Source organism: Schistosoma haematobium, chromosome 7 (assembly GCF_000699445.3).
Source record: "Schistosoma haematobium chromosome 7, whole genome shotgun sequence".
NCBI lineage: Eukaryota > Metazoa > Platyhelminthes > Trematoda > Strigeidida > Schistosomatidae > Schistosoma > Schistosoma haematobium.
The window spans coordinates 1,894,949-1,919,537 of record NC_067202.1 but is presented as its reverse complement, the minus strand read 5'-3'; the positions used below and the strand labels follow the sequence as shown (position 1 = coordinate 1,919,537).

Sequence of the window (24,589 nt, the reverse complement as noted above, 5' to 3'; positions counted from 1 at the left end):
GATTCATCGAAATATTAGTCATGGTAAGTAGCACTTAAAAAGTAAGATACATTTTTTCGTTTGACTCAAACACTTGTATGATCTCAAACGTCACCATTGTTCTATCTTAGTATCCTAGTGATCTTCTGTGTAATTGAGATATTGACACTAACTGATCAATAAAAATAGTCATTCAAACTACAAACTTCATTCTTTGATGCTGTCGACCGGTGTGCAGTGTGCCCATTTGTCTAACTAATGTGACATAATAATTCAATTATCCAGTTATGTAGATTCTTTCATTGTTTAAAACCAAAGTTCAAATAAACACATAAACTTATTATGTAAAGAAGCAATTAGTTTAGACTACAAATGGTGCTCAGTGACAGAATGTCATTCCATAATTATGTAATCATGTGTAGTGGTTATACTTGGTGTGAATTTAATCTTTTGTATACAGAATGGTACCATTAATTAATAATGAATAACCTTGACCTGATACATTGAGATCCTTATCTTTCATGATATTGACCAGGTTATCTAATCATTTTTGTTTACCAGTTTGTGTGTGAATTATCTAAGTATGTTAGACTTTCAAAATAAAGAAAAAAAACATTTGCTAGAATGAACAAAAGTAACATAGCAACAATTTTCAAATGAAATAGACTTGTTTCTTCGCGAGGCAATGTTTTTCTCTCTCTCTGAATAAATTGAAGCCAAACCACCATGGAAAATCTGGAAGCACTAGACGGCCGTTTCATCCTAGTATGGGACTTCTCAATAGTAAGCATCCACATTCCAGACTCACGAGATTCAAACCCAGGATCGATAAGTCTCGCGCGCAAACGCTTAACATCTAAATCACTGAGCCGACATCTAACGGTGTTAATATCTAACTTCAACTAATCCACGAAATTGAACGACAGATTTACTATTGTCTTCAGTGAGTTACTATCTAAACAGATTCGGCTGAACTCCATTGGTTACTCCTTCTCACTAGAACTCCAGGAAGTACCTCTTGGAGCCGGTCACTAGTAAGCATGCGTTGATCAAAAAGATAAGCGTTCGCACGCGAGAATGATAAGTCCTGGGTTCGAATCTGGCAAGGTGGGATCGTGGATGCTCACTGCCACTGAGGAGTCCCACAATAGGACGGAACGTCCGTTCAGTGATGCCAGGTTTTCTATGGTGGTCTAGCTTCAATTGACTGATCATCTCAACTATTAAAATTACTATAATATCCACAAACATCCCTTCTGATATAACGAAACGTAAATAGTTAGCAACCAATTTTTCTCTACATTTTTTTCTCTCATCAAATTTATTGTTTACAATTTAGAATTTTCCCTTTTTTCCATTCTGTACAAAAAATAAATAAAGGAATGTGAAAAAGAACGTACGAAGGGGGGTGGTATTGAAAATAGATAAGTATAAATCAAACACAAAGGAAAATGCTCGACAAGGAAGGAAAAATTAGCAACGAGAAGCGTCAGAGGTGAACTCACTGAGTATCTGTGACTGAATATGTGTTTATATGTTTGTAAGATATAGGATAATTAGTAAAAATAATAATAATAATATTGATCAATATTTCAATGTTCTTTTTAATATGAATATTACTCCACCTGACCCCCTATACCAATTTTGACAGAACAATATGAGTATAGGGGTGTACAAAAGAGTAATTGCGTAATTGACAGAAATCAACATGAAAAAGAAAAGAATAAAACGAAAACCTAAATTGAAGTATTTTTTCATTCTCTCTCGCATATACAACAAATCTTTTGGTTGGATACCATCAGTAACAGTCTCTTGTGGGAGAGAACAAAATCCAGCTTCCGGATAAAAAGAAATTAAGGAAAGATGTTGGATGTGAATAGGACATACATTATGGAAATCATCAAACTATACCACGAAGCAAATGCTCACTTGGAATCTTGAAGAGAAACGAGAAAGAGGAAAGTTGAAAATTACACTACGTTGAGAATTGTAAGTAAACATCAGAATGATGAATAGAAAGGATTGCCCAGTACAGAGTTAGATGGAGAATAATGATGTACGGCCTATGCTCCTTCATGAGAGGTAACAGGCGCAAGTAAGTAAGTAAGTAAATAAAATACACATGAACTACAAATGAACAGTTTTTAAAATCATTGTAAATAGAGAACACCTAATCTTATTATAAATAATAGAGTTAGATAATGTGATGGGGAGATGATTACCCTGGGGCATTTATCCAAACCATTATATTTAAGATGAATGAATATTTCTCATGATGTGCGTGTGTGTGTGTGTGTGTGTTTAGCAACTCTGATTACATAATAAAGAAGGATGTTTTCCTCTATGTGTGAGTGTGTGTCTGGATACTCTGATTACATAATAAAGAAGGATATACAGAGAAGGTTACAAATAGCATAATTGAGAAGTGTAATCCAAAAAAAAAATAAAGACAACAAAATGAAATTTTACACATGATGTACATGTATGTCTCTGTGTGTGTTTGGGTGGGTGGGTGATTGGTTGGTTAGGTGCTAGTGTATCCGTATTTATATATTTCTTAATATAGTTTACATTTATGCTTATTATTCAGTTTATTTAATGTTTTAATACGTCGACGTAATTGTTCCACAATTCGTTTACGTCCAATTGTAGTTAAGGCTAAATATAATTCATTCAATGGTGATTGATTATCACTAATACCATGTAACCATATATTCAATAATCGATATGTATGTTCTTTATAAGAATTTTTACCTAAATAAAAGTTAAAAAAAGGTACAATTAATTTTAATTAGATAATGATAAAAGTTATGAATTATTCCAAGATGTGACTATAATTTATGGACGACCGTTAAGTGACACTAGACTGACCTTCAGAGTGTTCACCTAGTAACTAGAACCAAATGAAGACTATAAACCAGTGTGTAAGGAATTACAATTCTCATTTACAATTGATAGTTAAGGTTACGAATTAAATTTAAGATTTTCATCATGAATTGACATCAGCTATAATGCCAAAACTCTATTTAGCCAAATGGATGGGGGGAATTTCACTCCAAAATCCAAGACCTTTTATCTTATACCGTGATTGGTTCATTCATGAATTATAGTCTCACCACAATCCAATATTGGGATTTCATGATAATACACATCCCCGGCTATATCCTTCGTTAGAGATCGAACTCATGACTTTTAGGCTTTATGACAAATGTCCCATTTCAAAAGTGTTGAGTTATAATTCAGTGATTTGTTATTTCCTAAACATAATTGATTGCAATTGGTGAGATTTTTGTTTTTCTTTTTATGCCTGACATGAAATTGATCACCACCCAGTGATCAATCAATTGTGATTACATCTCAATCCTACAGGAGGTTAGTCGCGGCTCGGATAGCTCAGTGGTAACGTCTTTGACTGTGAAGCTGGGTGACACGGGATCGAGTCCGCCAGGGAGCACCAGTTCCCTCAAGATTACAGGTACAACTTGGTGACGAGTGCCAAGTAGCACGAAATCCGAGTCCAGGGTTTCCTGTCAACTACCTCTAACCACCATCTAATCTCAATATATAGTGCACGCAGTGTCGAGTCACCTAGACTGTTGACCACATTGCAACATGATCGATAGCATTCGATCTGAACTAAGAAGGACTTGACACACATGACATTGATCACCACTCAGTGATCAACCAATTGTGATTAAAATCTACTTATCATGGATTCTCATTAGAACTCCTGAAATTAATCCCAGAAATTATTTACTTGTAAGCACATGATTATTATGTTGTTATGACGTAATTCTAGAAGCCAGTAGTTTTGAGCATTTCTCGGTTCATTTATAGAATGATTATTTGAACCTTTGAGTATAATTTTCATCAGAGATTTCACTTTAAATATTTGAGGTTATCTACACATACTTTCTGATGTATAAGTGAATCTTCGATTGAGGCAGTTGGAACATGACTTATGTCTGCCAATCCACTCCACATCTCGAGACGCTATGTTTATTAATGTCGGACTAGATTGAGAGAGAATTGTGAGCCGTGAAACTATCTCATAACATCAGTTTACAAATCCATTGACTGTCAAATTAAGTTGTGTTGGTAGGTACAAACTATCTGGTTGGGATCAACATGATGATCTTAATCAATGAATAAAGATACAGAATATGATATACAACTAACCGCACTCGAATATATAAAACTCTACAGTCACAAACCAGAAGACAGAAGAAGCAGAGGAAGTGATTATTTAGTAAGAATTAAAAATGTACAGAAAAACATGGGTATTTATAGTTATTAGTATTGGCTATAATCTCATTATAATTCATCCAATCCACAAGGAGGCAAGTTATGTCATCGTCCAATCGTAGAATGTCATCTTGATATTCTAGATGGTTCTATTAGGTTCTGATTAGATAGAATCTGTTCATCACCTTTAGAGTCGCTAGAGGCTTTATCCCTCTTTTTCGAAGCCGACCCAACAGTGTCATCACTCAGAATTGATTTCACAGTGAAGTACACACGATTTCATTATCTCTATGGTTCATCGTTTCAACCACCATTGATTGTATAAGTAGTGTTAATCATTAATCCGAAAAAACTGACAATCTATAATTCTACTGGGCAGCTTATGTTCCTACGTGAGGGGTAACAGGCGCAAGTAAGTAAGTAAGTAATTCCTTATGATTATACATAAACTATCCCGTATCTAAAATATTACGGTGAACTGAACTTACCAATATCTTGATATTCAATGGCAGTTATATCATCTAATGTGAATCCCCAAAATTTTGCTAAATTTTTCCAATCCGATGATTTGGCATATCGATGTGAATATTCATAGAATAGAACATTCATATCATCAGCATAATTCTAAAAAAATGAAATTTAATATCATGATGTAAGTTACTTATATCCACATAGGTAGTATATAATGGTATCAGAAGGGGTTTGTGGAGATTTTAGAAATTTCCACAGATTAAAATCATGAGTCAGTTGAAACTAGACCACCATGGAAAACCTGGGAACACTGGACGGCCGCTCCGCCCTAGTACGGGACTCCTCAGCAGTGCGCGTCCACGAACCCGCGGGGTCCGAACCCGGGACCTTCTGGCTTCGCGCGCGGGCACTTAACCATTAGACCACTGAGCCGGCCGGCATCCAACGGTGTTAATGATAGTCAAGAAGAAAATGTATTTCAGTAGAAGATCGAGAAGGAAAAAATGAGAACGGAAAGTAATTGGTATGAAATTGCATGAACAGTGAAATCTGAGACGATGGAATGATATTTGCAAAATAAACAGTCAAGTTTGAGACAACTGATTGACGTTTTGCAAATGAGGTATTGACTGTATGGTTCTTAGATCTTAGTGAGATATTCTGTAATTTGGCGTTCAAATACATTCGATTGTACCTCCACATGTGTTCTTGTTCACTACACTATCGATAAATTGCTGAGTTTTTGTTTGAAATAACTGCTGATATCTCTGGGGTGCTTGATCGTTTGATTCTAATTTTAATCGCTTCATAGTACTTCGTTACAAGAGATCTTCTCTACACTTGAACTCCAAACGAAATATAAAAGCTTTTACAATTGACTGATCACTGGGTGTTGATCAATGTCATGTATATCAATTCCTTCCTAGGTGCTGATCGAATTCTGTCGATCAGGTTTCGATGTAGCCACTAATCTAAATGACGATACACCCCATGCAATACGCTGAAATATAAAGTGGTAATCGTAGGCAGTCGCTAGGATACTTTTAAATAGGGTTTCATGCCACTTGATATTCATCAATAAGGTATGCTTCCTCAGTCTGTAGGCAGTTGATACTGCCTGAGTGATTCAAACTCGTTTCACTCTATATTTCACAGCTTCTCTGTGAGACTAAGATATTTGCATCAACTGATCAATACTACGTTTATATAGCCCTGAATGTTTCAGTCTCATTATACTAGCAAGTATCAACTAATATGAAACCAAAGCTAAACAGGTTTTCCTATCGAATAACATCGATCAATTAACACCATCATTATTATCCTAATACCTTGATTGTTCTTCATATACACGTTTATACTAAGTGTTTCTATGATCAATATTTTCAACTCCAATATAAGTGTATAATTCAAATTAATCGCTTAAGATATAAAACCGGTCCATTAATTTTTCTATGCTTAAAACAAACATCACTCTCTTTGATTGAGTTTTGTTCTCTAAGCTGAATGGTTTGGTCATGGAGATTTCATCATTCTTATGAACAATATCATCAGTATAAACTTCGAAATTTCTCCACATGTGGTTCACAGCTTGTCCTGTAGATCTTGATGTAATCGGTGCCTCCTTGTACCAATATGTATGTGTTAAAACAAAATGTTAAAATGATATGCCCCCAAATGCCCTGGCACGGCCGAGAGTGGGGAGAGTCCGCTCTCCCTCTCGAAATGCTCTCACATGGCCACGAGTTTATAGCCTCTGCCAGGGAAGTCCTACTCGCTGCCTTCTCGCACCACGGGTGTTGTTTACAAAAATGAGAGGACGAAAAGCGAATGTCCGGCGCTTTAACCGGGTTCCAAACCAATGGTGAACATGGGCTCCAGTATCCTGAAGGAGAAAATGGCGTATGAACCAATAGTTGGCCACCGGCTTCCATGGGACTGCATCTCCTTACGATGCTCCACTGCCTTGTGGACCAGACCTTCAGATCGAAGGCTCCGGGTGTGACCCCCTAAGAACACCAACTGCTTCGGTTTGGGCATCCGGGCAGTATCACAGCCCTCACACTTATCGAATGAGATTTGTGTAGCGTATATGTATTTGGTGCCTCCTTGTACTAATATCTATGTGTTAAAATAAAATGTTAAAATGATGTTGATTGATTCTTGTTAACCTAGACCATCTTAAACATCACTCTCATTAATCTATCTTCTTTCAACAGAAATATTAGAAAGAAAGTAAGAAAAAAGGAATCACTCACTTGACATGGTGCTCTAAATGTAAATGGATGTGTTAAATTCAAACCATATCCATTCAATAAACGCATATTCTTACTGGATTGTGCTAACAGTGTATCCGTAATACGAAATATTGTCTCACCATTTGGTAAATAAATCTCATCACCTTGAACTTGACATGATAAATTATTAAGACTTCCATGTTTTCGATGGTGATAATCATCGTCATCCACATCATCTACATCATGATCATAATGTTCTTGATTAAAATTTGGTTCGGTTAAATCACGACTCAAACTAATTTGTGATAGACTAAATGAATTATTCAATAGATCATGATTAGATTGATATTGTCTTGGATCTGATCTATTCCATGCACGACTTGCTTCATAACCTAATGATAATTCACTACCTGATTCAGAACTTGCTGTGGTCGTTGAACGATGATCTACTATTAATTGTATTTCATTAATTTGTTTATTGTTCTCTTCTAATTGTAATTGTTTAAATGGATCAATAAATTCTATCATCATCACATCATTAGGATCATTATCATTTGGAATGATTGAATTCTCATCAATATCAGTAGTAGTAGGATGATGATGATGGTAATCGTGATGTTGTCCAACGTATGTCCGACTACTTTCTGAATCTTCAGTACTATCATTATTCTTATTGTTACTATGGTTACCAGTATTATCATTGAATAAGTGTTTTCGATCATTCGATAATATCTATTAATGTGTGAATAGAAAGAATTGAAAAAAAAGATAGTTTATTCTTATGAAATGTGAAAGAATAGATAGATGGATATATGTGTGAATAGATAGAGATTGTTGAATTTCATTGTGTACATCGTGAACTGATGTTGATTAGTGTTATAACTTGTGACCGCCGATTAGAGAGCAGTGAATTATCGATTGGACCAAGGACGCATAAAACACGTGCGAGCACTCCCGAGTCCTTATCGGTCCTGCTTCTTGCCTAGCTCAGCCAGTTAAGTCCAGAACACCAATCTCAGCTTCTGCAATATGAATCTTCTTTTTCAAACAGACTGAGTTTGTATACACCAGCCAAACAGACAACATCGTACCAATAAAATAAGAAACAACATTTGTACAAGAATTAGCCAGATGTGGCTGTGAATGAGGGAGGTACTAATTGATAGACAGGGAATAATTCAAGAATGGTAAGTCGTATAATTATAGTTCATAGGTCAAAATAAAGCTTACAATAAGAGGAATATGAATATGAATAGTTTAGTTACCTAATAATTATACAACAGAAATATACGTTTAGTATTGGTCCATCAACAGATCCCAAAAGTTACCTTTCATTATGTTTATCGGGACATAACAACGAGTAAAACCCAATAATCACACTGGACAAACCTTTCATCTTGATATGGTATTCCATAGCAGTGTCAATCCGCTAACTAATCAGTGTTAGAACTTTAGACACTGAAGTTCTGAGATGAGCGCTTGACATTTAGACCAATAAGTTGTCGTGCAATAGATTAGATTTCAAAGTTTTAGTAATTTGTAATTTGATACAATCATCTTTTAGTCTCATTGGTTGGTTACTGGATCACACTCAAAAGAGTTAAACTTCATTGACCATGGATTCTTACTAGAACTACAGGGATTATTTCTTGAAATTATTCAAGGAATTGCTTTATATTATAAAGGATGAGATATAAACCACTGAAAGGCTTACTTTTTTAAGGGGGGCTAAAACGTTTAGATAAATGAGTATATAGTAGTTGCCTGATCGATTTGGCTCAAATAAACTAAGCTTCTTCATTTTATTGGTCAAGCTTCTGAAATATAGAAATCAAGACTGATATGCCAGCATATCTAGATAATGAGTCTTAAATCAGATGAGACGTGTATCCCAGATCCTATTGCCAACAAAAATTCAACTTTCAGTATAGGGTTGTGAAGATTATTATATTTATGATTGAGATCATGAACCGGTTGATATTACTACTACTTTTGAAAACCTGGAAGCACTGGACGGCCGTTTCATCCTATTCCAGGACTTCAATTAGTCCATAATATCACGTGATCATATAACTTAGATCAATTCGTGATTTCAGAAATTAATTAGTTCACATCCTGAATAAGCTTGATTTACAGTAAAGCTGGTGGTTTTGAACTCATCAAATAATTAATGGCATTGTACTGAAATACCCACTAATTACATTGAGAAAAGCGGTGGTCCTTCCAAAAAAAGGGATCAAACAGATTTTCTCCAAGTACTTACAGCTGACTGATCACTAGGTAGTGAGCAATTTCAAGTATGTCAGGTCCTTCTTAGTGCAGATCGAATACTATCGACCAAGTTGTAGTGTGGCCACCAATCTAGGTGACTCGACATGCATTCACTATGTTGAGATAAGTTGGTGGTTGAAGTTAGTCAACAGGAAACTCTGGAACTAGGTGTCGTACTACACGACACTCGTCAACACTGTATATTTGTAATCTTGAGGAAACTGATGTTTCCTGACAGATTCGATCCCGTGTCATCCAGCTTCACAATCAGAGACATTAACACTAAACTATCCGGATCGCACTTGACTTCTTGTAGGACTAAGATGTATTTACAATTGATTGATCACTGAGTGTTGATCAATATCATATATATCAGATCCTTCTTAGTACAGATCAAATCTTATCTATCATGTTTACTTTAAGTTTTATGATCAATCAGCTAACTTATTCAATTCATTGATTACTTACTTCTTGTGTGTTCTTTTGTTTTTTGTCTAATATTCTTGTGGTTACATATTTGGTTTGTTGTGTTTGTAAAATTTCATCAATCAATTTTTGAGCATTCACCTAATTGATTATGATACGAGAAAAAAGTGGGAAAAGAAAGAAATATGAATTAAGTAAGAAAATCAACTAATAACTAGCTGAATAGATATTTATTTTAAATGGAACTATCGTATGGAGAGGCCTATGCTCCTTCATGAGGAGCTTCATGAGGAGCAACAGGCGTAAGTAAGTAAGTAAGTAAGTAAGTAAGTAAGTAAGTAATCGTATTTATATAGTACAGAGGGAATATGATTGGGAATGAAATCCAGAATGTACTTTACGTCCTACATGAGGCTTGTCAGCTGGATGTATTTGTATTCCAGAGTTGAAAGTCAATCTAAGATTGGAATTTTTTTAGAATTGACTTATATTATAATGGTGAGATATGTTTATGGAAAACTCCACCTGGGGTCCCTCCGGGGGCTACTGCCGGTCCCAAGCCCGGATAAATGAGGAGGGTTGGGTATGAGGTTAGAGACCCCATGCCGTAGAAAACTAACTCGCTAAAAAAACGCTAACCAGAAAATATTCAAACCATTTAAACTCTGTCCTGGGATCAGAGGTCGTCATTTAGAACAATTATGACGTTTCATGATCAAATTCGAGTTCTTTCGGAAGTCATGAGGCCGATGACCTTTCTGACAACCAGGGCAACCATTTATTCAGGTACATGAAATATTTGTGGAAATCAATGAATTTTACAGTTTACATCCTGAAATGACCTTAGTCAGATAATTAGTGAAACTCTGGATGGAAATGAACAGAAATTTTGTTCTAGTATGAGACTCCATAAATGCGTACACCCATTAACTTATTGTGGGAGTAAACCTTGAGCATTTAGGTCATACGGCCGGAGTTTAATCTAAATATTCTGTCCAAGGGTGGAAAAAACTTTTCAGTGCTTTATGGTCTTCAACTTTTTTTCCATTTAACGTCAGTTCATGATGTAAACTGTGATTTTTGAATAAACGGAAAACATTCATTGAATTATGTAAATATCAAGAATGTGTTGTTCAGTGAAGAGATTTGCCATTGACACCAGTTTCGAACTGTGTTACACAGCGTCGACAAATTCTCATTATGATAATCGTGATGACTCTAACCAAATAGTCTACCTACTCAATTCAGATTAACAGACCATGATTTCATCGAGTGACACCACATGTTAGGTTAACAGCCCATTATCTTTCCCCCAGGCAGTCTTCACACGAAGCAATACCGCACATAGAGGTAAGGGATGGTTAGACATCTATAATATATGTTCCAAACACCTCGTTTGATGAAGATTCATTGCACGCTAAGGGTTTTTCAATTCATATATAAGAACTCGACTTACGCCAATTTTAGTGTTGTTGAAATCAACAAACTACTCTAATCATCCATCCATTTCAGTTTACCTGAATCTCATTCAGTTATAGGATATAGATAAACAATAAAATATACTCGACATGTTCAGCAAAGATGGATAGTGACTAGCAGTGGAATCCAGGACGTGCGTTTCATCCTATTTGGGACTCGTCAGCTGGATATACCTGCATCCATCTTTGCTTAAAATAAAACGTACTGACCAATTGCGTGTCATTGTTTCCATTTTACCGTATTCAACATCCTTATGACTTCAGAAATATTACGCAACAGCTCAACTACTTACCTTAGTTAAAATGAAATAAAAAATAAGAAATAACGTTACAATATATCACCGATTGAACTATAAACAGAATTACGTAACTAAGAGAACTTTCCAACACTCTTTGCCTCTCTCTCACTCTCTCTCTTACCGGATAAGTTTTATTCCATCGATCAGCACGTATTATCATATCAACTAATGCAGTGTAATTTGATTTGGCAGCAATCATCAAAGGAGTTTGATTATCCTAGAAACAAAAATATACGTTGATTGTTAATTAAGAAGTTGGGATCTAGAGGCGGATAAACCAAGGCATATTTTTAATCGATAAAATTATATACTGTCGGCCTGTTTTATGATTTGAGGAAAGTACCCAATTACGTCACAAGGCAAGCCCTCATCACTTGGAATCCTCAAGGTCATAGGAAAAGACGAAGACCAAAGAACAAATTCCGCCGAGAAATGGAAACAGAAAGGAGGAGAATGAACAAGAATTGAATAGAACTAGAAAAGAAGGCCTATGACAGTGGTTTGGAGGCCTATGGTCCATTGGGAGTAACAGGCGTAAGTAAGTAAGTCTGCTTTATATTGGCTCATGTAGATTATTGTGATCAATAATTCAAGACGTTAGATGGTTCAGGAGCATTAGCAATTCCCATCATTTATTGTGTCAAATTCATTGCAATGTATCGACAACTTAAATCGAAGCATTTATGTGATTGGGACTTTGATATGGTGGAGACTTACTTTGGGAAGAATTGACTAACTGATAGAGGGTTGATAACGACTGCTGATATTCAGCGAAGACATCACTCATTGATTAGTAAAGTACCAATAAGTACAGGTCTTATTATTCAAAGTAAATTTCCTCGGTTTCTCTGTCAGTAATGTTATCATCTCCCATCAAATCTGCTTATATAAGAAGTGAACTTCCATATGAGCGAGACGTTTACAGCTAATGTCATTGAATAATAACCAGTAGTGTTTTTTTTCCTACCAACAGTACTGATCGGGTTGTGGGATGGGCGCTTGACTATATTGGTAGATGATTAGTTCAAATAACTCAGTCTAACAAGATGTTAGTTGTTATGAAAATAACTTGGTTATAACATCTGTACTACTGTTTGAAATATCACGGATAAGTATCCTAAGGTTTATAATCGAATCTGGCTGAGATAATCTCAGTCAGTAGTTTCTTATCACTTGCTTCTCACAGTACACTACAACCTTAAGTCTACTGCCCAACGTGTCTACAATTTGAGTATAAATATCATTATTAGAAAAGTATTGAGCTATTCCGTTGTTAATATTCAGCACTGAATTTCGATCAGTATTATTTGCGACATTTTGCGTATTGCCGAGACAGAGATTTTTCCCAAGTTTTTTTACAGAAAAGACGAACTTTGTCCAGCAATGGATTTCAAAATGCGCGTTTCATCCTATTTAGGAATCGTTAGATGGGTGTCCAGGAATCCCAGCGTTGATGTTCCCATTAAGACTCAAACACAGTGTCTTTCTGTTCAAACGGTAATCTGAAAGGTATCGGTGTTTAAGTTTCAACATGAACATCACTCTTGGATGCAAGTACACCCATCTGATCAGTCTTGAATAGGACGAAGAGGACATCTGTAAAAATCAAGATATAAATTGAAAAACAAAACTACAGTTGCTTACTTTATCCTTCAGATCTAATGGAGCACCACAAAACAATAAAGCTTCAACTGCTTCAAGTCTATTTTGTGAAACTGCAAGATGTAATGGAGTTTGTTTATCCTACAAAAAATCAAAGAATAATAGACACATATAATTTTATGACAATGATCCGCCAACTATTGCGCTCACCAGACACAAGAAAACTATGCCTGATTTAGTTAACATCTCTGTTACTTGGTGTAACATATTGAGATTGAATGTATGAGTTCAATCGTGACTAGTTTAGCCATATAGGTGAAAAATATCCTATTAGCTGGCTGATTTTCTGCTACATGGAAACTGGCTGGTTGGTTGACAGGAGAAGTGAGAACGACTGCTTCTGACGTCCGATACATATGAATTGAACAACAACACGAGTAAGGACAATCGAACGTAACTGATGCAGACTTACAGAGCATCTCACTAAAATCCGAGAACCATATAGTAAATCGTTAATTTGCAAGTTATTAACCCATCATCCCAAACTTGACCGTTCCTATCGCAAACATCAATCGATTGTCTCAGATTTCATTGTTCACGCGTTTTTATACCAATTGCATTCCGTTCCCGTTCTTTCATCATCGAACTTCTACTGAAATGTACTCTATGCCTGACGACCGTTATATACTACTTATATGGAAATAAGTAACCCACACCACAGATATACTGTTCTCATACAGTTTACAGTTCATTTGATAAGTGAATGTTGTATATTAGATCTTAATTTTCATGGAAGATTTCAATTCAAGAGTTAAAAATGCCAGTGTAGCCCAGTTTGACATATCAGATTAGAATAACAAATATAGTGAAAACTGGAGCTTGAAATAAGATCTTCAATGAAACCTACACAAATATTTATCAATCATGTACCATATTATCGTGAAAACAGTTGAAAGTGCTGAATAGAACATTAAAAACGTTGTGAATAACCCTAATCGAACATCTAAACTTGAAAGTTGGGAAATAGTTAGCGGTGACTAAATGAAAATTTGATATCGTTGACTGTTGGGATAAGACAGGTACACAACTGTAGGCTACTGTCTGATTCAGTCAGTCAGTCAGCTACAACGTAAGACCTGGCACATATGTGAATCAATCCAAGTTGCCATACCTCATAAGCACAACATGATTACGGTGCGTGTAATTAAATGGGTAGAGATGTTCAATAATAAGTCTGTTTCTTGCTTTTAAATCCCATAAGATCATATATCGCTTACAGAACCGACTTAATACATCAAATCCAGTCTATCAATGGATAAAGTGTAACTCTTTTTTACACTTATGTGTACATCTTAACCAGCCTAAAATTATAATGGAAGAATTGTTGAATGATTAATATTAATTGACACGTTAACAGGATAAATGTTCCGATATGACTGTTCAGACTACTTAGCGACATAACTACACAATCTGAAGTAGAAAAACTTCTATCAACAAACTAGAATGTTATATTATGTGGTTGAAGGCAATCAGTAAGGAACTCTGATCAAGGTTTCATTCTAGTTGATACTCATCAGTAAGGGATAACTAACAATCTTAATAGAACTAATTTGCTATTTAGGATACATGAGGTTTAGAATGTTGGTACTTAATCTAAATATTTCTCATCGAAATAATTAACTATTTTACCCGAACTATATAACTTATCAACCACTGGAGATAGTTAGCAACGGCAATTGCAAGCATACAAAATAAACAGCCTGTAACTAACCAGTTAATTTTTAACTGTTTGAAATCATGAGTCAATTGAAGCTAGACCACCATGGAAAACCTGGAAGTACTGGACGGCCGTTCCTTCCTAGTACGGGACTCCTCAGCAGCGTGCATCCATGATCCGAACCCAGGATCTATCAGTCTCGCGCCGGGCGCTTAACCAACTACAACACTGAGCTGGCCGGCATCTAAAGGTGTTAATGTCTAACTTCAATCAATCCACGAAGTTGCGCCACCGCATACCATTGTCTTCAGTGAGCTGATATCTCACAACAGACCTGGTTGAACTCCACTGGTAACGGCTTCTCACTAGAACTCCAGGAGTGTCTCTTGAAGTCAGTCACTAGTGAGCAGATGAGAAAAGTAATGCACCCAAAGAAACTTACCTCTTTGACAACGCAAAGATCAAATTTTCTTGAGAATAAAAAATAGATAGTATCTGAAAGATTAGATAATGCTGCAACATGTAAGGCTGTATCACCAACCTAAAAAAGAGAACATATTGAGCAATGGTATCACTAATAATATATTGTATAGATATATCATAATACTTTAATGAATTATTTCTACGTACTGTTTAGGTCACTGTAACAACTAACATACACTTTTGAGATTTTAAGTAGTTGGGAGTAGTCGATAGGAAAACCTGTTTAATACTCTTTAGGAGGACGTACTTATAATGATGAAGGAACTGACATCCCCCTTGTGGGATTCGAACCTGTGTAACCCAACAGCACAGTTTTAGACATTACTGATCTTCGAATTTGCTGATAGTTATCTTCAACCAACGCGATGTTAATTTGTTTGAACTAGTGGTCGCGTTGCAGTATAATCTCAGTACTAAGGATTAAATAAATTAGGCATAAGTTACCAATCAATGTACTACTGTGAAGTTCTAGAAGAGAAGATAATAACGTCCCGGCATTTTCGGTTCGTGATTAGATGTTCTTTCAGTCAATATGTCAGAACCTAATAATTACGTATCTTGTAAAAACTAACAGCATTCAACTAAGCGTTCATCAAACAGCTCCCTATATCATTAATACTGTCTAATAAATACGTATTAGTTCTCCAACTGTTCATTAAAACGTAATTGCATACTTAAAGGAATTATCATTCCACATGAGAATCAAACCAGCATTACTCAGTATTACATTAAGAAACATTACTACTATTCAACCCAGTCTCTAACGTCTTTGATATATCTATCAATCAATTATTGTACAAAATACTCTACACTATATCGATTCACTTAGACAACTAATGGTCATCCATAAATTGCAACTTGATCAATAAGATTTGATCAGCACTAAATAAATAATAGACAAAACAACATTGTATTCACTTGGTGTTGTTTACTTGTATCTTCCCATTGGCGTTTGAAGCGAACGGTACTGAGTTCAAGTCCAACTCAGAGATGCAGGTACATCCAGCTGACAAGTCTCAAACGGGATGAAACACGCTTCAAACTGAATTTCACTGTTAGCCAATATCCATCTTTGCATATAATACTTGTGAATTAAGGCAATATCGAGGCAATCCACACATTAAGGACATATGCCAATAAGGGACTGATCAACTGCAGTCCTAAATACAATGGGAAGATACAAGTAAACAATACCAAGTGAATTTAAACTTCACCTCACTGCACAAACAGACGGTTATCAGGACTCTGTAGCCAAGTGGATAATGTGATGGCGTTTGAAGCGAACGGTGCTGGGTTCGAGTAACAGAGTGGACACCCACTCATAGATGCAGGTACATCCAGCTGATGAGTCCCAAATAGGACGAAACGCACGCCCTGGATTCCAGTGCTACCCACTATCCGTCTTTCCTTAAAAACAACATTGATTACGATCAACTAACTGATCAATGTATACATATATGTTATGTGTACATTATTGGCTTACTTTGCTTGTTTTCTCACGACTTGCTTTATTTTCAATAAGCAAATCAATACACTTGTGAAATCCTCTCCGAGAACATTCGATCAAAGGACAATCACGAGTCTAAAAGTTGAAAAAAAGTTTGGTTTTAAAAGGACCTAGGAAGTATAAAAGAAATTAACATAAATGTACTTCAGATTTGTTTGAATCTTTTACCATAATGTTGGTTATTGCCTATATTTGACTCGACACTAGATACGGCTTTACATGAGAAACATATACATAAATATCGAGATCATGAGTTAATTGAAGCTGGATCACCATGGAAAGCTTTGAAGCACTGGAAGCAGTGACCAATGGAGTTCAATCGGGTCTATTGTGAGATAGTAACTTACTAATGACAATGGTGGATGCGTCGCTTAATTTCGTGAAGTTAGACATTAACACTGTTGAATACCGGCTTAGTAGTCTAGATGTAAAGCGTTCGCGCGCGAGACTGATAGGTCCTGGGTTCGAATGTCGTGAGTCGGGATCGTGGATACGCACTGCCACTGAGAAGTCCCACAATGGGACGAAACGACCACCCAGTGTCTTCAAGTTTTCAATGATAGTCTAGCTTCAGTTGACTCATGATCTCATCTATTGAAATTACTATATTATCCATAAAAACCCCTTCTGATATAAATATCGGACAACTGATCAAGAACTAAATACCGTCTAGAACTAGAATATATACTATGATAAATATAAATGGTTTAAACAAATACATATTACACTATTGATATATTGAACGGCATTCCTACAGGTAAAGAAGATATAGAACTCAAAACAACTATCTGCTAACCAACATCAAAGTCATGGTTTTCAATACAAACATCAAAACAGTTCTACTGTACGGAGCTGAAACTTGAACAACTACCACCACAACCATCATCAATAAAGTACAAGTATTTATAAACAGTTGTCTAAGGAGGATACTCAATATCCGTCACTCGGAGATGGATAAGACGTACATTTTGGAAACAATCAAACTGCATCACGAGGTAAGCGCTAACTTGGAATCCTGAAGGGATTGGATAGAGAGTGCTATTGGGCTGCCTATGCTCCTTCACGAGGAGTGACAGGTGTAATTGAGTAAGGCCAGATAGCCATACAGTATAAAACAATTATCTTCAATAACAATTGATCATGTTAATAGTAAACTGGTTAAATTGATCATACTCAGAGATCATCAAACGACTGAAGCAGTATTTATCAGGTTAGTTATAAGATAGGGGTCTATGTTCAAAACGGAAAATGATGGAGCGTTTATCTTGTGTTAAACGATAAAAGACCCAATAAATCAATATCCATCTCAACTACGAAATGATTGAACTCGATCAGTGTCTATATCTCATCTTTCTTATATTCCTGTCAGTTTACCTTAGCTATTATTTTTATTAATTTTTTTGTGTTTTGTAGATGGTATGCATGTTGGATTAACATCGTTTGGAGGTATCATTCAAAATGAGGGAACACTTGATAGCTACTAATTGGAACTGATGTGTGGGTGAGAATGATAATGATTGGTTGTTTGCTTAGTCAAACATGTAGATAGTCTGATAGATGTCAGATGAGTTATATATTCCCCTATCCTTGTTATTATCACTCACTCACTTATCATTGACTGTTCATTATTGTTGGGTTTTTGATGTGGAAATATATTTACGTTGTGGTCAGGCTAATCATGTGTTCTTGATCATCTGAGTCGTGTTGAAGTCCTGTAGAATAATAGACACTGGGAGGGAATCTAATGTAGATATTCGTCTACGGTAAATTAACGTCCCATACGTGTAAACGTGGTAAACCAACCGTTATAACAGGAACTGAGTAAATATATAAAACAAACTGACATTTTCATCAGCTATTTTCACTTTTATTTACAGAATGGATTAAGTTGAATTATTAGAGTAAGTTGGAAGAAAGACCAAAACATGACATAAATCCATGAAGTCACTGACAAGTGGACTGATCCATGTTGGTAGGTGTAGATTACTTGGTTGGTATCCGCGAGACGATTGCAACCGATGGTTAGAGACCCTGAATGACATGGCTCAAAATCGTTTGCAATGTCGCAGGTGCATTCACTCTTTGTGTTCTCCCAAATTCTAACCTTCTGAATTCTTCATGTCCCTTATTTTTTCTCTTTCCAAATTAATTTCACTGGATTATACTTCTTGAATAACATCTTCAAACCCTAATGTTTCCGATTACTGCTTATACTCTTACTACCTCTACTACTATGAGGTTTGAGTTGATAATTGTATCTGTGTGGAAATGTAGTAATAACAACTCGAACTAATGTACGTACGTACGAAATTTTACGTTGTTGCTGATTAACTGAGTTACAATAGTTTACTAGAAATTCAAGGTAGGCCCCTAAGTACGTGATTATATTTTGGTTTTAACAAGTGGTACTATTAAAAATGTCATGGCATTTTTTAAAACAAAAGCTTTCTACTCTTAAATCACAGTAATCTCCACTAAAACCTCTCAACGAAAATGATTCTTAATATGTTTGATGAGATTGTGGTGCAAACTTAACTGACTGTACACACAAATGAATATTATCATCTGTAACTGACGAAGGAGGAAAGAAATTACGCAGCTAAAGTAGGAGACAGTAAACGTCAGTTTTCAGTTTATCAGACTCATCACATTATGTACCTCTAGGACATATATAGGAGATAGGCTACTCCCAGAGTTCTCATACAGAAGCTGTTGGTTTTACTACATGGACACTCCCCGAACCTACGAGCTAGAATTTTAATCCACAAGGTAATGTAGTAACGTCGGTAGAGAGCGTTCCATGACAACCAGTGACTAAAATAAGTTTACATGCAGTTTGTTACCCAAGGATACTGGAGCCTATTTACACCATTCATTTGGAAGTAGAATTTTACAGATCCCCTAGATGGACCCTCCTAATCTGTCAATCCATTTTAGTCTCTGGACATTTGCTTTTAATCTTTTCATTTTCATGAAATGGCCCATCCAGTAAGTGGGACTCTGCTTAAATTACAAACGGCCTTATAATGGGACTTCGAGAGGTGGAGATTTGTCTTAACCTCATCAGTACCAGGGTATTTGGTGATATCATAACAATAGAGGCACCAAGTAGAAACTATTGCTTAATTATTGTCTATTTTCAAAAAAAAAACAAGTTTTTATGAAATTTAGCAGGAAACTTAAAATAATCCAACCTCTGTTTCAATGTCCGCATTGGCACCAGTTTCTAGAAGTAGTCGAACACAATGTTGTTGATTGTTTTCACAGGCCAAATGTAATGGACTACATCCTGAGTTATCCTAAAATGAAATTAATGAAAGACAGTACGTATATGTATATATTATGCCAGGCAAGTATGGTTTTACATAAATGACGAATTAACAACATTCAAATACTGTTAGTTAGTCTTCAGGAAATCTTTCTTGATCTGGGTTTCTTGTTGACTGAACATTATCAATATGGTGTGCCTGTAGTCCTGAGAGCACTGATGCTCCCTATGAGATTCGAACGCATATTAATCAGTTTCACAGTCTAAGGCATTAAAACTGACCTGATTACTTCTAAACACCTACATGAGATCGATTCACTTAAACCAGCTATCACATTGTCATGTAATTGATAAAATTCATTCAGTATTAAGGACTAGACAAAAGTAACATTATCAGAAGGCGTTTTGTGGAGATTTTAGAAATTTCACTGGTTGAAATCATGAGTCAATTGAAGCTAGACCACCATGGAAAACCTGGAAGCACTGGACGGCCGTTTCGTACTAGTATGGGACTCTTCAGCAGTGCGCATCCACAACCTCGCCCCCCGCGAGATTCGAGCATAGGACCTACTGGTTGTAAGTCAGTTTAGTTATCAATCAACTGTGAATTGTCTAACTGAAATAATCATCATTTATCAATATCAAGTGCTATAGCTGAGTGAATGTAGAAGTGTAACTCTTGGGGTTACTTTATGAATTATTATTACTGACACTTCTATTGTATAATTAGTAGATAACTGTCATTTTATTTCCATACTCTCTTTATCGTAAGCTTTTGGGGAACATATTAGCTATCATTATTCGTTTTATTATTCCACTCTCTGTCAGTTACAGCATAATTGTATACAAAGTATGATTTTGTATTTGGTATGACTCAGTCCGAGAAACCATGTATATAAGCTAATGAGTATTTGAAATAGAAGCTGGGTTGTTAAAATGTAATAATTGAAGCTAGGCTTCTATCTTTTCTTGTTCATAATCGAATCAGGGAATCAATGGATTAATGGGAGAGAAGCGTACGTTAATCTCAGAAATAAGTTGATCTTATCAGTCGGAATGTATCATCAATGAAGGTTAAAGGCTCTCCCGGTGTCCCACATTGTACGAACATTCCATGTACCTAAATAAATGGTTGCTCTGGTTGTCAGAAGGGGCATCGGCCTCGTAACTTCCTAAGGAACTGGGCTTTCATCACGAGGTGTCATAACTCTTCTAAATGAAGACCTGACTCCAGGGACAGAGTTTAAGTGGTTTGAATAATTTTTTCTGGTTAGCGTTTTTTAGAGAGTTAGTTTTCTACGGGATGGGGTCGCTGACCCTATGCACGACCCTCCTCCTTTATCCGGGCTTGGGACCGGCATTAGCCCCCGGAGGAACTCAAGGCGGAGTTAATGAAGGTTAAAGACTTTGGGTTAATTAGAAGAGAATTTATTGCAACTGGAACATTTTTGTCACCACTGTTATAATCTGCTCCTGTTTTACAGCGCGAAAACATCAATGCAAAAGTGTTTGAAAGGGATGAACGTATCCAATTCAGTCAGTGGTCTTAAGTGCTGTTAAAGGTATGAGGGAGGTTATCATTTCTCAGTTGCCCACACCGTGTAAGAGTCCTTCTGGAGGTACCTGAAAAAGAAATTGGATTACAGGTGGTCTTAGTGATCTGAAAGCGGGACAGCAGTGCCCAAGGGACAACTGCTTGAGGTCGGTCACACATGATCTTTTTATGAGTAATTTTCGTGTTAGCTCCACACTTGTTGAGACCTTATCACTGGAGACGGATATCCGTGAGATAAGGTAAGGTGTGCATTTTTAAGTTCGACCTTTTCTAACCCCACCCCTCCTTGTGGGAAGGCAGCATCGCTGTTATTATGCTGGTTGTCTGAAAGAAACACCTGACTGCCGTTACACCTCTGTACAGTCAGCAGTACGACTTCGCCTTCGGACCTTGGGTTTGTTGCTTTTATTCTTACCGTTCTTCAACCGACCTGTCTGGCATGGTAGGACTTTGAGGAACGATCGTTCTAGCCAGTATAGCTCAGTTGCTTCATCACGATATGCCATCCCGACCACCATGTCAAGATAGCAACAACGGTCGGGACGTATCCAATTACTTTTCAACACTATCCCCTCAGTACTATCTATCCACACTTCCAACGTCCTTACCAAACAGATATTATATTAATATACAACAGAAATTATCAAAATAAACTAGGTAATAATACACTGAAATAGTCCACAACTGAATTTGTTAAGACTCAGTCGGATTTTAAAGTGAATAATTATCATTTAGTAACTTGATCAATCCTTCTTATCAGTTCAGGGATGATGGAAAAATAGATATTGAAGCTGATGACATTTTGAGGAAGGACAATTCGAATTAGGCGAAGTCAGGTTTAAATTTGAAGATTTACAGACAGAAGTTTGGATGCTTTAATCATTTCGACATCGAATTTCTACAACAAGATTGATTTGTCAAATAAAACAGTCTTATAACCACATTTTAGAATACAGTTAGATTGTTTAGACGGAATAGATGAAATTTAGTTAGTAGTGGAATCGAGTAAGAGCGTTTCGTCCTATTTAGAACTCATTAGCTAGGTAAAACTGCCGAAGAGACGGCTTTTCGTTTCACTCTGGAATTTGAAATCACTACCTTTCGCTTCAAAAACCCAGCGTATCACTCACTTATCTACTAATTTCAGTCAGCCACTTACGTGGGCAAAGGAAATGAATTCTAATTGAATTTGTAGTGTTCTAGGTTTATCCCATTGTCGATATTTTGACTAAGTTGTGATCATTTTTATTTAACATCTGGGCATTCTTTATAGGTTACCTTATTATAGCCATTATGTCACAGGTTTGTACGGAACAGACCCACTAAGTGGATAACTTTTTGAGGGTTTGAATAGAAAGGATTCGGATCCAGGGGAGAAATGAGAGTTATTTTCTATATAGAATTATACTACTGACAAATATTTACAGTAATAAGTAAAGCAAGACATTGAATAGTAACGTTTGAATCGAGGATGTGCATTTCGTTTTATTTTAGACTTGGTGGTTGAAATGACCTGCATCTAAGCATTAATGTTCATCATATTAACATCTGAATACTGTATCTCTTAAATCAAACATCATATTATCCACTTTGCTACTGAGTTCATATAACACTAATGTGGTCAGCTAACATTTGGTCATATATAAGAACTTATATTATTTGCTTGTTAATATTCAAAATTGTTGTTATTCTATTTTTACTGGAACATATGCACCCTGAGAAGATTACTATTACAATATAGTCACTAGTATAGTTGAATAGATATCATATTCTCTGTGTTTAAATTTCAAGCGACTGCAAGTAATCAGGTCAGCGTTAACGTCTCAAACCATAAAACTGAGTAATACAGGATATAATCCAATATGGTGCATCGATTAGCACGAGATTTTAGTCACGTCTAACTGATGACTACCAACCAGTATAAACCCGAAAGTCAAGTAGGTTTTGGTTTCAACTCTCTTTAGCCTTTAAGTTCTGAAATACAACCAAAATTTGTTAGGTAATAGATGTACTACATCGTTCTTAATTCTTAATATGATGTCGATCCATTAGGTTATTGATTTCTAATCTGAGTGATGATGATGATGATAGGTGTTGACACTATCTGTGTTGGTGCCTGAGCAATGCTGAGGATCAATTTTGGGAGATATTAGATGATATATATTAACACCATTCACATATACCATAGTTCCATTTATATTCTTGATTCTTTTAAATGTTGAACTTCTCATTATCTTAGATCGACAAGTAATCATGCTAGATTTAATGTTACCTACATTAGAGAATTCATCTTTCTTTTTGGTTAGTTGTTAACTACTATACAGGAAACAATCAAATGTAATGTTGATTAGTTTTAACTATTAATGATCAATTACTTACTAGTTCGTCAATTTTTGTTTTAAGTAGTTCCACCGACAATAAGTAGTATAATGCATCGATATGACCATTTTTTGAGACAAAGTGTAATGCATTTCGACCATACTGAAAAACAAGAACCAATATAAGATATATATATATATATATATATATATATATATATATATATATATAGACTAGTTACATTTGTACTTCAGTTTTACCATGGAATGCTTGAGGAAATGATCAAATTTCATAGTTTAAATCATGAATTGATCTTAATTAGAAATTCAGGAAGTACTGAGTGATAACCTACCACAGATTGAGTACATCACGTTAAGGTGACTAGGGGAATGACAAAACTTGAGACTATTAAGAGACCATCCAGCGGTTTACCAGTATAACGTCAATCTATTCATGTTATTGCACAACCATCTTTGTGAGCCTTTTATAAGCATCTGACTCATATTCAATATATATGAGCTCCATATGTCAATGCGTCCCATTAGAACTATGGGAATCGTTTTATTAGGCTAGTCATGAGTAACAGAATGATTATTATTGATGTGTAAGTTGAAAGTTGAAACCCGCACTTAGAAATCAGAAAATCCTGGGTTCAATCCATGGGGGCATCGTAGATACATACAACTTGTAGATCACATACTGGGACGAAACAGACATTCAAAGATTCTGGTTTAC

General features: G+C 35.9%; 1 protein-coding gene across 2 annotated transcripts in view; it reads right to left on the bottom strand.

The window, feature by feature from the left end:
• Positions 1–1,288: 1,288 nt before the first annotated feature.
• Positions 1,289–24,589, bottom strand: part of ANKDD1B (Ankyrin repeat and death domain-containing protein 1B) — a 58,000-nt gene continuing 34,699 nt past the window's right edge. The window contains exons 7-16 of one of the 2 annotated variants that reach the window (XM_051217784.1): positions 23,915–24,016; positions 19,907–20,011; positions 16,689–16,787; positions 15,165–15,263; positions 13,048–13,146; positions 11,525–11,620; positions 9,669–9,767; positions 6,951–7,661; positions 4,713–4,848; positions 1,289–2,733 (exon numbers count right to left, since the gene is read on the bottom strand). In XM_051217784.1, the coding sequence (XP_051064207.1) occupies positions 2,537–2,733; positions 4,713–4,848; positions 6,951–7,661; positions 9,669–9,767; positions 11,525–11,620; positions 13,048–13,146; positions 15,165–15,263; positions 16,689–16,787; positions 19,907–20,011; positions 23,915–24,016 (1,743 nt within the window). In that variant the 3' untranslated portion in view covers positions 1,289–2,536. Of the gene's footprint in view, positions 2,734–4,712; positions 4,849–6,950; positions 8,279–9,668; positions 9,768–11,524; positions 11,621–13,047; positions 13,147–15,164; positions 15,264–16,688; positions 16,788–19,906; positions 20,012–23,914; positions 24,017–24,589 lie in introns of those variants that run through there. The other variant, XM_051217785.1, reaches the window with a different exon arrangement.